Source organism: Scomber scombrus, chromosome 7, assembly GCF_963691925.1.
Source record: "Scomber scombrus chromosome 7, fScoSco1.1, whole genome shotgun sequence".
Lineage (NCBI taxonomy): Eukaryota > Metazoa > Chordata > Actinopteri > Scombriformes > Scombridae > Scomber > Scomber scombrus.
Window position 1 is genome coordinate 18,992,928 of NC_084976.1, and position 14,000 is coordinate 19,006,927.

At 38.1% G+C, this 14,000-nt stretch overlaps 2 protein-coding genes across 2 annotated transcripts; one reads left to right on the forward strand and one right to left on the reverse strand.

Moving 5' to 3' along the window:
* Positions 1 to 102: 102 nt before the first annotated feature.
* josd2 (Josephin domain containing 2) lies at positions 103 to 6,561 on the reverse strand. The gene is made up of 5 exons (XM_062421890.1): positions 6,312 to 6,561; positions 5,935 to 6,064; positions 3,138 to 3,263; positions 1,850 to 2,044; positions 103 to 1,535 (listed from the first exon to the last, which is right to left on the reverse strand). The coding sequence occupies exons 2-5, from the start codon at positions 6,054 to 6,056 to the stop codon at positions 1,427 to 1,429; spliced, it is 552 nt and encodes a 183-aa protein (XP_062277874.1). The 5' UTR covers positions 6,057 to 6,064; positions 6,312 to 6,561; the 3' UTR covers positions 103 to 1,426.
* A 3,701-nt stretch (positions 6,562 to 10,262) lies between these two features.
* ube2s (ubiquitin-conjugating enzyme E2S) lies at positions 10,263 to 13,645 on the forward strand. The gene is made up of 4 exons (XM_062421878.1): positions 10,263 to 10,394; positions 11,616 to 11,763; positions 12,986 to 13,176; positions 13,273 to 13,645. Exons 1-4 carry the CDS (start codon positions 10,392 to 10,394, stop codon positions 13,630 to 13,632), a joined length of 702 nt encoding a protein of 233 aa, XP_062277862.1. The 5' UTR covers positions 10,263 to 10,391; the 3' UTR covers positions 13,633 to 13,645.
* The last annotated feature ends 355 nt before the right edge of the window (positions 13,646 to 14,000 follow it).

The window sequence follows — 14,000 nt, forward strand, 5'->3', positions numbered from 1 at the left end:
TCTTCATCGTGTCTGCACACACACACACAGAGCACTGATTTACAAAAGAAACATACTTAAAACAAGAAATCGAAGTTTAATATAAATACGTTTCAATATTATGAACCTCTGAGTTTAGGTTTATGTGTCAGTTAGTCACTAGTGTGTACCCAAGACAGTGCTCCTAATCTTTTGGATATGCATAGATCAATAGGAGAGACAAAATACAAACATAACGATTACATACAGTCATAGAGCCAGTGTTTTTGCATGTTCAACCCATTTAACAGCGGCTCACATACATCTTACTTCACATTCACTTTTTTGATTTTTAAAAGCCATCTTCCAAACTTAAATGCAACCACCGGTTTCCATTCAGTCGAGATAGTTAATCTATCACTGTGACCGTCATGTCTGCTTCCATTTTTGTCAAAGTTTCATTACTGTGTGCATTCAGCTGCATTATCACACATCAATAATGTAACTTTGACAAAAATAAAAGGAGACAAGATGTTCAACCACATTAAAATCTCTGCAGGTCCATTTATTTATACTGGCGCTAAATGAAAACCAAAGGTTGTTTGGCAGATCAGAAAACACATTCAGAAATCTAAGAAGAAAAAAAAAAGTGGCACGCGTTGAAAAGTGTTATACTAAATGTCCTAAAAACATGCAAAGACACCGGTACAGTCCTTCAATGCCTCCTCAGGTGATGCCTTCACACTACCTGTGCCTACATGAACACACACAAAGAAACAGTGCTAACAAGGCTAACTCTGCAGTGCATAGAGGGTTAACAACAAAGATGGGGAAAGAAGTGGTGAACTGAGGTGCTGCTCGACAACTGATACATGTGACAAGAGCAACATACAGTACACCGGGTACTGATCAAATTTTGCAACTGCATCATAGAAGTCCAAAGATGCTGTATGTTATGTGGCAAATTCAATGAACCAATTTCTTGTTGGTGATGTTTTAGTAATCAAAGATATCCAGTTATCATTATTGCAGATGTTGTTTTTTTTATGCACAACCACTGTCTGCAACTTCTCTACCACAAAACGGTGAAAGTTCAGTCATGTGTCACAACTCAAGTATCATCAAACTAGCCCATGTTTGCCTCAAACTTTGCAACTTTGTTAGCTAAGATGCACCTTCCCAGTGTTAAAACAAAAAGGTATCGAGAGCAGGGTGGACAACGCAGATACACGGGTTGTTTCAGAGCTGTAGCTCTTCAGCAGTTACAATCATCAGTTCTTCACTTCAGGAGCACACGCCCGTCTCTGCTTCTCTTTGGGATTTCTTCTGTGTATCGATATCAAATGTGTTTTAATGCATTCCCTGAAGAGTTGTCTTTAATGAGGTGTTTGATTTTTAAAATGTCTTCATCCCAGAGGAGTTTTTTTTCCCATGCTGTGTAAAGGTATGTCTTTGTCCCAAGTCGTCACTACTTGGGGTTGTCAGAGATCAGCCATGAACCGTCCTCCTCCACCTCCCTCCGGACAACCAGGAGCATCTCTGCCACGTCCTGAGAAAGCTGTTCACTGAGAAATATGCTACAAGAGACGGTGAGGAGGATAAGTGTGACAGAGAAGCATTGGTTAGAAGAATGTGGGCACACACAGAGGGAGATTACTAGAATGTAGTGTTCTAGCACAAACAAACAGTGAGGTAAGCCCCATGTGACTGATCATCTGTGATGACTCACTCGCCGGGACAGAGTTCGAGCAGGAACCATGCAGCAAACCAAAGCCAAATTGAGATCTGATTCAGAGCAAACGCTCACACACACACACACACATAGATTACATGTTTACTGGAACCATTTCGGAGATCGAAATGCTTCCAGCTAAATGCAGCACATTCTTACCATAGTTCTGTTTCTCCCCCGATGCAGACCGGACTCTTCAGTTTGGAGTCCAGGTTGTAGTATTGTCCGTTAACTTGCCGAACTGCGAGCCAATGCCGCCGTCGGAGGGGGAGGGAAACGATCCCAAGCGATACCCGTGATGGAACGTTCAGAATGAAACCTTGCACCTTGGACACGCAGAGGCTCTGTATCGTCCTGTGTTAAAAAGAGGGAGAAATTAAGTGTTGAACATAACTTACAACATGATATAATCTTAATTTTCCATCTGTTACATTCAGTGCATTCCAGGAAACTCCTTTACACATTTGAAGCGACTTTTACTACACTTACACACTTCCTAAGTTTACCAAAATAACTTTTGAAATCACTCAGCTACACATGCAGCTGGAGAGAACTGTTAACAATAGTTGAGTGTGTTAGGAAGAAGTGAGAGTCAATCCTCCAGCTTATATTGCAACATGCCTGGTGGCTGCACTGCATGAGTGTCTACTATTAGTGTTTAAACTGGTATCTCAAGATTAAAGATTAACTTTATTGTCCCACAGAGGGGGAAATTTGTCCTGGACTCTTCACTCATACTGCAGTAAAAATTTGATATGCAAAATACCAAAAAACAAATGTGTTAATAAATAACAAAGTTTTGAAACCACATTTCACACAGAAAATATACAAAGATAATAAAAAGTTAATAAATAACCACATAACCAGAGAAAAAACAGAGAAAACAAACACATCAATAAAAAAAACAGAGAAAATCCCTTTTCCATTAATAATCCCTTACATAAAAGATCATCCAGTGCCCATCAGGGTTTTATCGGTCACTATTTAACGGCTTCATTAACACTGTGATAAATGAATACGTGAATCTGTTTAGTCTACTACGAAGGCTGAACCTCCTACCAGAGGACAGTAGCTGGTACTCGGTGTGTAAAACGTGGGATGGGTCAGTTACTATCCTACTGGCTTGTTTTAGGGTAGACCTCCATGCAGTCTGCATCAGTCAGACCAGTTTGGACTTCAGCTGCACGGAGAGGTATCTCAAAGAGTGCTTTTCTTTTCCCAAGACAGTCTGATGCACAGCAATATATTTTAGGGAGTTTTTTACTCCTAAAACTTCACTGTATCTGTGCTAAAATATGTCAAACTTGTGTATTTAATGTTTGACCAGTTTGCTGTTAAATACGGAGAAATGCACCAAATGAAAATACAAAATACAAAGCCAGATTTTTGTTACAACAACTTTGCAGTTTGTTTCTCATCACACAAGGCCCTGTTTGTTCTCACCCACCTGCGTTTGTCCCACCACACCGCAGCCAGTTCGCGGCTCTGTAGTGCTGCCATGATGACGTTGACGTCATAGTTCCCCGTGCCTAACACTGACCTATGGGGGTTCACCACACACTGTGGAGCCAGCCTGCGGAGAGAGAAATATAACATTTAAAAAAGGAAAAATCCATCTCATATTTGGTATTGTATGGCTCAGTTTCACATCTGGTAAGTCTCAGTGCCAACCGCCGTTTGTCAGCTCCTAACTATTTGTTTGTCACAAGTAAACAAATATTTCTGGCCCATAAAGTCACAAGGTTTACCACAGGAAATTCTTCAGCTGAGGTGTTAAGCCATCGTGATCATGACTCATCTTGTCTCATGGTCAATTTACAGTAGTTAGTAGATGACAGCCTGCAGTGGCTTTCGCTGAGTAAAATTCCTCCTCTGCTATTCTTCCCTGAAAGCTGATGTCATGTTTCTGTTCATTTACTTTGATATTTTCAGAGCTGGTCAGCTGCAGAAAGCCCTGTCGTCAGTGATTCATTGTCAACTGACAAACCTCAAAAGGAGGACGAACTCAATAAAAAAATAAAATAAAAGAGGTAGTGTAATGAAGATTTGGGACCTAAAAATGTCTGTGTTTAATACAGAATATTCTAACTGGAAAAATAAAGTGTGATCACATAACACCAGGTCTCTCTCCGCTGGCTTCCTGTCTGTTCCAGGATTGAATTAAAATTGTATTGCTTGTTTTTACAGTTTTAAGTGGACTGGCGCCGCCTTATCTAACCGAAGTACTGCATCATTGTACTCCAGTCAGACTACTGAGGTCGACCAATCTCTTTGATGGACTGAGATCCAGGCACAAAAAATAGAAACGACGGGGGGGGGGGGGGGGGGGGGAGACGACGACTCAACTGGTTACAAAAAGAAGTCCTATTGTATGGAAGTCTGTGAAAAAATGACCCTACTTCTCACTTGATTTATCACCTCAGTAAACATTTTCCTAATGAGTTTATGTTAGTTTTAAGTCTTCTTCAGTACACCATGATGTTGATTTAGTAAGTTATGGTCCCATTTAGAGTATAATAGACGATTAACCAGCGTATTCCTTACGATGTAGCTACATTGTGATTGACAAGTTGCTACCACAGCGACGATCGATTGTGTACATATCTAATCCAGATTCACAGAGTATACTGTACGCGTAACTGTCGCAATTCACAGTTTCAATTCATGTTTCGTTTTTCTAGTATGTACATTACATTTTTATGCTTTCATGCCTATTTTACACGAGCATTAGCATTATCACTACTACTAACAGCTAGCGTTAGGGTCAGCTCCACCCTTTCGTCCAAGTTATGGGTCCATGGGTATCCGGCTCCAAAAATCAAAGATGGCGATGGTAAGATCCCAGATGACGATGGTCAAATCGCTAAACTCGAGGCTTCAAAACGGCAGTCTACAAACCACTAGGTGACATCAAGGTGACCACGTCCATATTATCTTTTACAATCTGTGCTGAAGACCCATGTCATCTTGCTTGCATTTAATCTGAGTTGTGCTTGATACCTTGATCTTCTATTGTGTTTTCTTTTACTCTTAAGATCCGTCCACACTAAGAACAATAACAAAAAACACCAAAAACTATAACAATAACTATAACGATAACGATGTGAGCATCCATATTTATGAACGATAAAGTCCTTTAAACAGTGTTGTCAAATACACGCTGCACGTTCCAGCTGTGTCAGCAGCTAATGAAAGTAAATACTGTTGACCTGTTACTTGTGTGTGTTGTACGGAGAAAGAAAAAGAAAACCAAAAGGGTTCACAGGTGGGTGCTGATTCAGTGTGTCAATCAGAAGTATTTCAGACACTAGTTCCTGTGATGTTTCATACAGACCAAACTTACCCGACTGACAGCAGCAGATGATGAAGCAAGATGTGTAAAAGGGAACAGATAACCAGCTTTTATTGAGCTGCGGCAGTAACACACGTTCTGAATACAGACCTGAAGTCTCTGCTAACTTTGTGGTTTTATCACATTATAATAGAGAACAAAGCTCCAGCATCTTTGTATAATAAAGAGAGACAAACCTATCTAAAAGAAGTCACATCTGGGTGTCATATCTGTTATATGTCTGAGAGAGGAGCAAAGCTGCATTAAAATAAGTAAATATAAATAAATAAATTCATCAGTCAGTTTCCATAATTAAGATGATATTTGCAGGTTTTGAAGTTTTACTGTAAATGTCAGGCTGGATGCAGATTTTGTACGGTTTATGGGAGAGATTTTGATTGGCTGTTAGCGTTTTTTTTATCGTTCATCAAATTGCTCTGAAAGTGATCCCAACGATATCGTTCAACACTGCTGTTGTCGTTATAGTTGTGGTGTGGGTGACTCCACCATGCACTTGAGTTAAAACTATATATTTATAGTTATTGTTATAGTTTTCCGTGTGGACAGGCCTTTACTCACTACTTCCTTTTTGTATCGATGTATTTTGCTATTTTAGGCCTGTCCAGCACTTTCGGCAAAAACTGTGGTTGTTTTAAAAGTGCTAAACAAATACATTAGACCTGATAATGCAAAAAACTGTAAGTTAGGTGGTCACAAATGGGGCTTGGGGGGGGGCACCTTCTCTCAGGGGCAGATTTGTTAGCACCGCCCCTGTTGTTTTACCTAATATATAAGTTATTCACACTTTAAAATATGCTTGTTGGTTGACACCAGTAGATGTTTTAGCGTGTTTTACGTGCAATCGAGCACACGCACTCAAACACCGACACGCTGCGGAGACTTTTACCCCTACCGTTTGCAGATGTCGTCGGCTGTCTCTTTGGTGAACACCCGCTCCTGGAGCACGTTGTTGAGTGCATGAATAGCGCACAGCTCCAGTCGTTGCTTCTCATGAAACACTTCTCCGTCGCTCATAATAAAAGCTGAAGACACACAAGCACACAGGAGAAGTTAACAGAGGAGCTATCTCTCTATATGTCTATCTATCTATCTTTCTATCAAAGCAGGCTTAGCTAACAGCGCTCCATTCAGACAGACAGGCTAACCGTGACGGAGGCTAAGCGGTGAAAAGCAAACTGATTGTGCTCTGCATTTGCTTGTCAACAGTTTCCATAGCGACGGGCAAAATGAGCCCTTATCAACCGACAATAGCGACATGAAGCCACCGACCTGCTGATGAAGCGATTCCCCGTTAAACAGAAGAGATGCTGGAGGCTGACAGCTACATCCAGAAACCGGAAGCGGATTTTTTGTTGTTGTAGTGGTTGTTGTTGTTGTTGCTGTTGCTTTTGAGGCTGTCACGCCCATTCACAGTATTCACGGCACAACTGGAGAAGATGTCACTTAAAACCGCTCTGATTTTACTGCACTAATGACTTAAAATATGAACACAATCACACAACCCAGACAGGCAACTTATGTCCTTGTTTATGCTCACAGAGGTTCAGCAGCAGCTCTGTGGAGGTTGTATTGAAGCGCCCTCTAGTGTTCAGTCTGGTTAATTATAGTGATAATAATGATTAATGATTTATGGTTTCTGGTAACAAAGGATGTATAGGGTTGGGAAGGATACTGTGGAAATGTAATACGTTACAGATTACTAGTTACCCTATTTAAAGTGTAATAAGTTATGTAACAATTTCATTTACTTTATCAAAATAATGAAACATTTTTATTATTTAAAAAAAATTACTTTTCAAACTTTCTAACGAATGTTTTCAGCTGTTAGGGTAGGTAAGTGTACCCATTAACCCCACCAAAATCTAAGTTCAGGTGTGTTTCATGGATACTGGCATGATGTATAGGGGAGATCATTTCTTGTAAGATGTATCTCACATTTGAATATGTATCCATTGGTTCATGTAGATTTTGGAATATAAAATAAAGATATGTTATGAAAAAAGTCAAAAGTCTGGCATGGGATTAATTGGTACTGTGACACCATTTAAGCCCATGTGTGCTCCAGATAAGCCCATGTCATGATTTACTTACAAAATATAAAAAAATATTGCTTTCAAAAAATTGAAAACAGCAATGTATGTATTCAGTAATGTGTTAAATATTTAAAAAATTAAGGGGGGAAACCCTCCTCCTGAGCAAAATCTTAAAGGTCAGATGTAACCCCCTTTGTAACTATCAACATTTTCATAAGTAACTATAATTTAATTACACATTTTTCTCAGTAACTGTAACAGAGTACTGTTACAGTTTTTTAATTAAATTATGTAACGCCGTTACATGTAACTAGTTACTCCCCAACACTGATGATGCAAGAAAAGATATTTTATTAGTTACACATTGGGGAAATTTACATTATTGCAGCAGCAAGTGGATAGCAAAAAATGGAAAGAGCATCAATAGAAAGAATAAAGAACAATAAATAATAAGTTAGTATGCAGGCTATAAAAAGACATTAGTAGTACAAAAATAGTAATATTATGTATAAGAGTAATATTGGTGGTGAATGATAATTTACCTGAGTTTATTGTTATTGCATGGATTTTAAAGTGGAAAAATAAAAATATATATACATAGTATATATTGCACAGTTGAACTGAGTAATATTGTACCAAAAAATACTGATATTGCACAGTTGTGTACATTAGAAAGTGCAGTTGTGAATTTGTCCATGTCAGTGTGAGATTTATTGGGACCAGTGCTGCTTTTACTGTATAAACAATATATATGGAATATGGTTTAAAAAACACAATGTACACTTTGGCAAACTTAAGACACATTAAAAACAGTCTCAGCCAAGATAAGATATGTAAGATATGCGGCCAAGATCCTTATTTAAACAAACCGTATAAACTCTAACCTAAAAAAACAATGCACTATCATCACTGTATGGAGGCCTTGAGTGGCTATACATTTATACATTTAATCTTTTATTTACTCTGTTAATTTAATTTGTTTTCTTGAGATATCAAGTTATTTGTCATTATAATGATATAAATAACTCGATAAAACAGGTTTAGATTGTGTTAGGTTGTCGATAAAACAAATTAAATTAACCCGTTATCACGGTAAAACAGAGTAAATAAAATGTATGAATGTGTGGCCTTATAGGGCTTCTGTACACTAGGATATTGAGGAAATACAGTTTACTGAGAATGAAGGAAAAAAAGGAGTGCTGCATTGGGACAAGACCAGTAGTGTTTTGAAGTAAACATCAGGTGATGTTCAAGGAATGGAAAACAAGTCTAGTAAGAATAAAAAAAACAATGACCATCCAGCTAACTTTTAATGGAAGTCCAAGATACTAGTAAGCAGCTAAAAAACATCTGAGGCCTTCTGATTATAAGTTAAAAATCCTTTCCTAAATGATTTAATTAAGAAGCTTAACTGCCAACCAATACTATGGACTTCCATTGAATGTAAACTAGACAATCATTGTTTTTTTTATTCTTATTATTAACTGAGCTTTGAGATATTAGATTATAGTCAAATTTGGGCCTTGTTTATAAAATCTTAAATGATTTAGCCCCTTCCCTGTGTATTTTTGCTCAGTGAATTCCATAAAATCCTCAAAAATATCCTCTACAAGAGACTGCATTGTGTCATTTTGTCACACTGCATTGTGGCAGTCAGCATTCTCTATAAAAATTCACAACTCAGTGGATCGTCCTACCTGACCTGACCTGACCTGACCTACAAGCATACATTGGTCATTTCTCGTTGACATTGTGGGCGTGTGTGATGTGCTACTGTGTGTAACTTTGTATTATGTATCCTGTGTGTTTTTTGCTGTTGTTGTGTTTTAATTGTGACCTACAAAGGGACTGCAGTTGGAAATTAACTCTGGTACAGTATGTCTAATGGTAACATTTCTGTTTAACACTGTACATGATGCCTTACAAATTAAAATACATAAATAATATACTGAATGTGTGAGGTGATATTTTAATCTATCTATCTATCTATCTATCTATCTATCTATCTATCTATCTATCTATCTATCTATCTATCTATCTATCTATCTATCTATCTATCTATCTATCTATCTATCTATCTATCTATCTATCTATCTATCTATCTATCTATCTAATCTATCTATCTATCTATCTATCTATCTATCTATCTATCTATCTATCTATCTATCTATCTATCTATCTATCTATCTATCTATCTATCTATCTATCTATCTATCTATCTATCTATCTATCTATCTATCTATCTATCTATCTATCTATCTGTATTGTTTAGACATTGGAACTTAGAAACAAGAAACCCTGAATGTTTCATGTTAAAAAAGCAAAAATGATCAATTCTTTGTCATGGTGGCAACAATATGATAATGATTGAATAAATGGGACACAAAATCAATTCCAGTGGCTCCTGTGAATGTGTTGCTATCTTTATTACCATGAGCAGATTCTGCTTTTTTAAGGTCCATGAATGTGCAATTTCAGTTTTTCAGGTATACTACTACTTCAGTTCAACTGTGCACATTTTTTTTTCACTTCAAATCTGTGGAATAACAATATCAAACACAGGTATAGTATCACTAAACACCAATAATTACTCTTGTACATAATGGTACTATTACTATTATTTTGCTATTATTGTTTTTGTACTTACTTATTATTTATTGTTCTTTATTCTTTTTTATTGAAGCTTTTTACAGTCCAGTTTGCTGCTGCAATAATGTCAATTTCCCCATTGTGGGAATAATAGCTTATCTTTTTCAGTTTTTACTAGTTGTGGTCACACTTTCCGTTTGGATGCTCTCATATGAGCTGCAATTTTGAGCTCTGTTTTCTGACTCAGTCATCAAACAGTTATTATTCATCTGCAGTATTGTCTCTTTTTGCAATATTTCACTTTAGATGTGACTCTTTTGACTTTAGTATACCTTAATTGTGTTTCACACAATAGTATTTTAAACAGCGTTCGGGGGGCGGGGTGAGTTTTTCAAACGGACCTATTGCTGATAAGTATCAGTCATATACCCGATTCTGTGTGGCTGATAAGGCTTCCTACCATGACGCAACGATAATAATCTATTCTGATTGGCTAAACCTTCCTGACGTATCAAGTCGCCACGTTTCCCATTGGTCAGCTGCAGCAGGTTAAACTGGGGATCGTATTTTTGTTCCTGTGTCAACGAAAAGAAGAAAAGAACAGTTGACAGTGAGACCGGGCTAAGTTTTCATCACAGATAGTTTCCCCCCGACACTTTCACGGAAAAGTATCCTCACATCTGACAGCAACCAGAGCTCCACGGCCTCAGCAGAACTCCTTTTGAAGATGGTAAGTGGGATGATAACCGAGCTCACAGCTAGCGGCTAACGGGGGGTAGCTGCTAGCTTGATCCGATGTTTAGCCGTCGCCAGCCGTCGAGCTATCAGTCGGGTTATGTCTATTTACTGGAGTCTGTGGCGTTAATTAAAAGTCTTTATGTACGGCTTTTCATTTAAAAAAAAAATACACCGACTAGATTAAATGCTTATGTGAAAAATTGACACCGCTGCGCACATTTTATCATTAATGATCGAATTAAGGCTAGGCTAGTATTGCTAATGTAAAGTTATCTATTAAGTGTACGGTCCATAACGGGTTCTTTATTATCTTCACCATTATGTTATATCAGCGTTACATAGCTTTTTGTGATGTTTTAGAGCAAAAAACACATTAGCCTAAACAAATGAACATGAAGTTAGATGAACTTCTATTGACGTGATTCACTAGGTGCTGTCTGAAAAGGAATATAGCTTTGATTTGTCATTGCTAAGACTTCAAATGACCCTGAATATATGATTTTATATAAAAACAGACAAGTATCGGCCATCAATAGAAGGGAAAAAAGAGTTTCTTATTTCATGTCGATGATGGTTTTGCTTTAAGTTATGTCAGAAAGGTTTTGATTGATTGTTGATTGTCAAGTTAACACCAGAGTACTGAATAAGTGAGTGTAGGTGATACTACAGGCAGACACATCGGTTTGTTTTAGTGTTGAAACAATACATTGATAATAGTCAAATCCAAAATAATTGACAATTTTGATAAAAGTTGTTTATTAGGTATACAGTAACTGTATGCACCACGATTAATTGATGGATTGATCATCAGAAAATTAATCTGCAAATATTTTGATAATCGACTAATTGTTTCTGTATTTTTATAAGTAAAAAATGTCAACTGGTTGATTGTTGTAGTCTCTCAAATGTGAAAGATTCGCTCCTTTTCATATTCATGACATGTAATTGCATATCTTAACATTACAAGACACCACTGTGCCTGCCGAGAAATTGTGAATGCCTTTAAAAAAAAAAAAAAAAAACATTTCGTAGACTGCAATAATGAAAGTGGTACCAGTATGCATTTTTTTCTCACAAATTTGATGTCATTGTGCAGCTTGATTTCTCAAAATACATCTAGCTTTTAGATTTTTTAGTTTTTTAAAATTATAACAAGACTTATATTTGAACATGCACATCCTGAGCTGACTAAACTACTTTTATGTCTCTCCAGAACTCCAATGTGGAGAATTTGCCACCTCATGTTCTTCGCTTGGTATACAAAGAGGTTTCAGCTTTAGCAGCAGACCCACCTGAGGGTATCAAGATTTATCCTAGTGATGAAGATATAACTGAACTGCACACAGCCATTGAAGGACCGGGTAAGTATTGCAATACAATGTCGCATGGAGACTAATTAATTAAGTTTTGCTTCTAAAACTCCTTAATAGTAAATTCAGCACAGGCTTAAATCTGTATTGTTTTTTAGTCATTTAGTTTTTTTCTCCCCTTTTCTACAGTCTCTCACTGAGCTGCCTCACGAACTCCGGTTTTAAGAATGTGAAATTAAATTACTGAAAGGTCAAGAGACCAACCTGAGTTTTGACATTTTTAATGATGGAACAGCTAAACGAACACATAACAATCACACAGGACGTTAGTAGATCATATATTTCACTTCAAAAATAAATGAAGTTGGTGTGACGTTATTGGTCTAATTTTCACTTCACAGTCATGCAGCTAATTTATGAAGTTATTCCTACAATAAAGTCATTTTTGTAACTACATGGCAATTCGTAGATTGTCATTTATTGTGTACTACTCATAAAATTACAACTTTTAATTCATGTTGCATCCACATCATGCTTCATGTCAGCTGCCTCAACACTACGCATTTAGTAAAATAACTTGATAACCACTTGGCAGTGAAGAGATTACATCACCTGATGACCAACCCTATATTTTCAGTCTGAGGTAATAACGCCTCTGAGCGGTTAACCTCCGTCTCTGATGTGGTCGAAGTGCTAACTGTTGTCTGCTCTACAGTTCTGTAGGTTTTTGGTTGTTAGCCATTCAGCTTTAATGTTAATCTGCCACCAGACCTTGTTCATGGTTCCTCAAAAATGTTCACGTTATAACGTAAAGGATTAATTCTACATTTTTCTAATTGCATGTGAGACACAAATCCAGCTCAAACAACCAACAGTGTTCAGTGCTTACCCTGACACTTCCATCACAGAGCATTTTTTATGCAACACTTTGATTTTTTAGGTGCTGATGTGCTTCCAAATTTTACTCCGGCGTTCTTCAGTCAAAGACGGCATATTTATCAGCTACTGTAGAAAACGTAGATCATTAACTTCCATTGATAATACAGTAAGGTCCCATATTCATTACTGTGCGTGACTGATTTCATCATAACCTAAACAAATTGTTATACGGAGAGGAAGTTTGAACTCACTGATCTGTGACACTTTGATTTAATGTTTTCTGTTTTTGTCAGTTGACTCAGTTGCCGCTTTATGACCCTCTTTCTTTTTATTGAGCAGGATTGGCACAGTCAGGACATACTGTTCATGTGATGAATTCTTTATGCTTTGACAGAGGGAACTCCATTTGCTGGTGGCATTTTCCGAATGCGTCTGGTCCTCGGGAAGGACTTCCCTGCTGTTCCACCCAAGGGGTATTTCCTGACCAAGATTTTTCACCCCAACGTGGGTCACAAAGGAGAGATCTGTGTCAACGTGCTGAAGAGGGACTGGAAGGCAGAACTCGGCATCAGACATGTCTTACTTGTAAGAGGGTTCATCAGTCTTTGTTTTCCTAACTGTCAGTTGTGTTGATTTCGCTGCTGTGTTTTTAAACTACCATCTTCTCCTGTTTCCTCACAGACAATCAAGTGTCTTCTCATCCATCCGAACCCGGAGTCGGCTCTGAACGAAGAGGCTGGACGCTTGCTCCTAGAGGACTATGCAGAATATGAGTCCCGGGCTCGTCTGCTCACAGAGATCCACGCCATGGGTGGGCCTGGCGGGACCTCTGGGGCACATCAGGACCCTAACGACGGCCCACAGCCGAAGAAGCACGCAGGTGACCCTATGAAGCGAGCGGGACCCAGTGCGGCAGCAGTGCCAGCAGCTCTGGGTAATGGAGCTAATGGAGCCAGTACCACCACCAGCAGTAGCAGTAGCACTAATAATGTAGCAGGGAAAAAGAAAGCAGATAAAAAGCGGGCATTGAGGCGACTTTAATACCTCCAGTAAAATTCAGTGTGTGTGTGTGTGTGTGTGCGAGAGTGTGTAAATATAAATATTGAAGTGTGCTGACAATGTTTTTGTTCCCTTTTTTTCTGACTCTTTCTACCACCGATCCAGACTGTCCACTTTGTACTCGTACCTTACCCTTTGCTTTGCCACCAATCTGTCTCATCCTGTTGGTGTCACAGGTTTGTTAATTATTTCCATACCCAAAGACATGACGAAAGATACTTGTTCCTCTTTTAAAAGAAAGACTCCTTCACTCGAAAATCATGTCATGGATTGAATTTCGTCATCGGTTGTATTTTTTTCCCCCTCGGCCTATTTTGAATGAATGACATCTGAAATGGTCTTCACTGTGC

Coding starts and splice junctions, on each gene's coding strand:
- josd2 (XM_062421890.1), bottom strand. CDS start 6,056: ATGAGCGACGGAGAAGTGTTTCATGAGAAGCAACGACTGGAGCTGTGC. Junction 3,264..5,934: donor GCCGACGACATCTGCAAACG/GTAGGGGTAAAA, acceptor CTCTCTCCGCAG/GCTGGCTCCACAGTGTGTGG. Junction 1,536..1,849: donor GGGGGAGAAACAGAACTATG/GTAAGAATGTGC, acceptor CGTCTCTTGTAG/CATATTTCTCAGTGAACAGC.
- ube2s (XM_062421878.1), top strand. Junction 11,764..12,985: donor CACAGCCATTGAAGGACCGG/GTAAGTATTGCA, acceptor ATGCTTTGACAG/AGGGAACTCCATTTGCTGGT. Junction 13,177..13,272: donor GCATCAGACATGTCTTACTT/GTAAGAGGGTTC, acceptor GTTTCCTCACAG/ACAATCAAGTGTCTTCTCAT.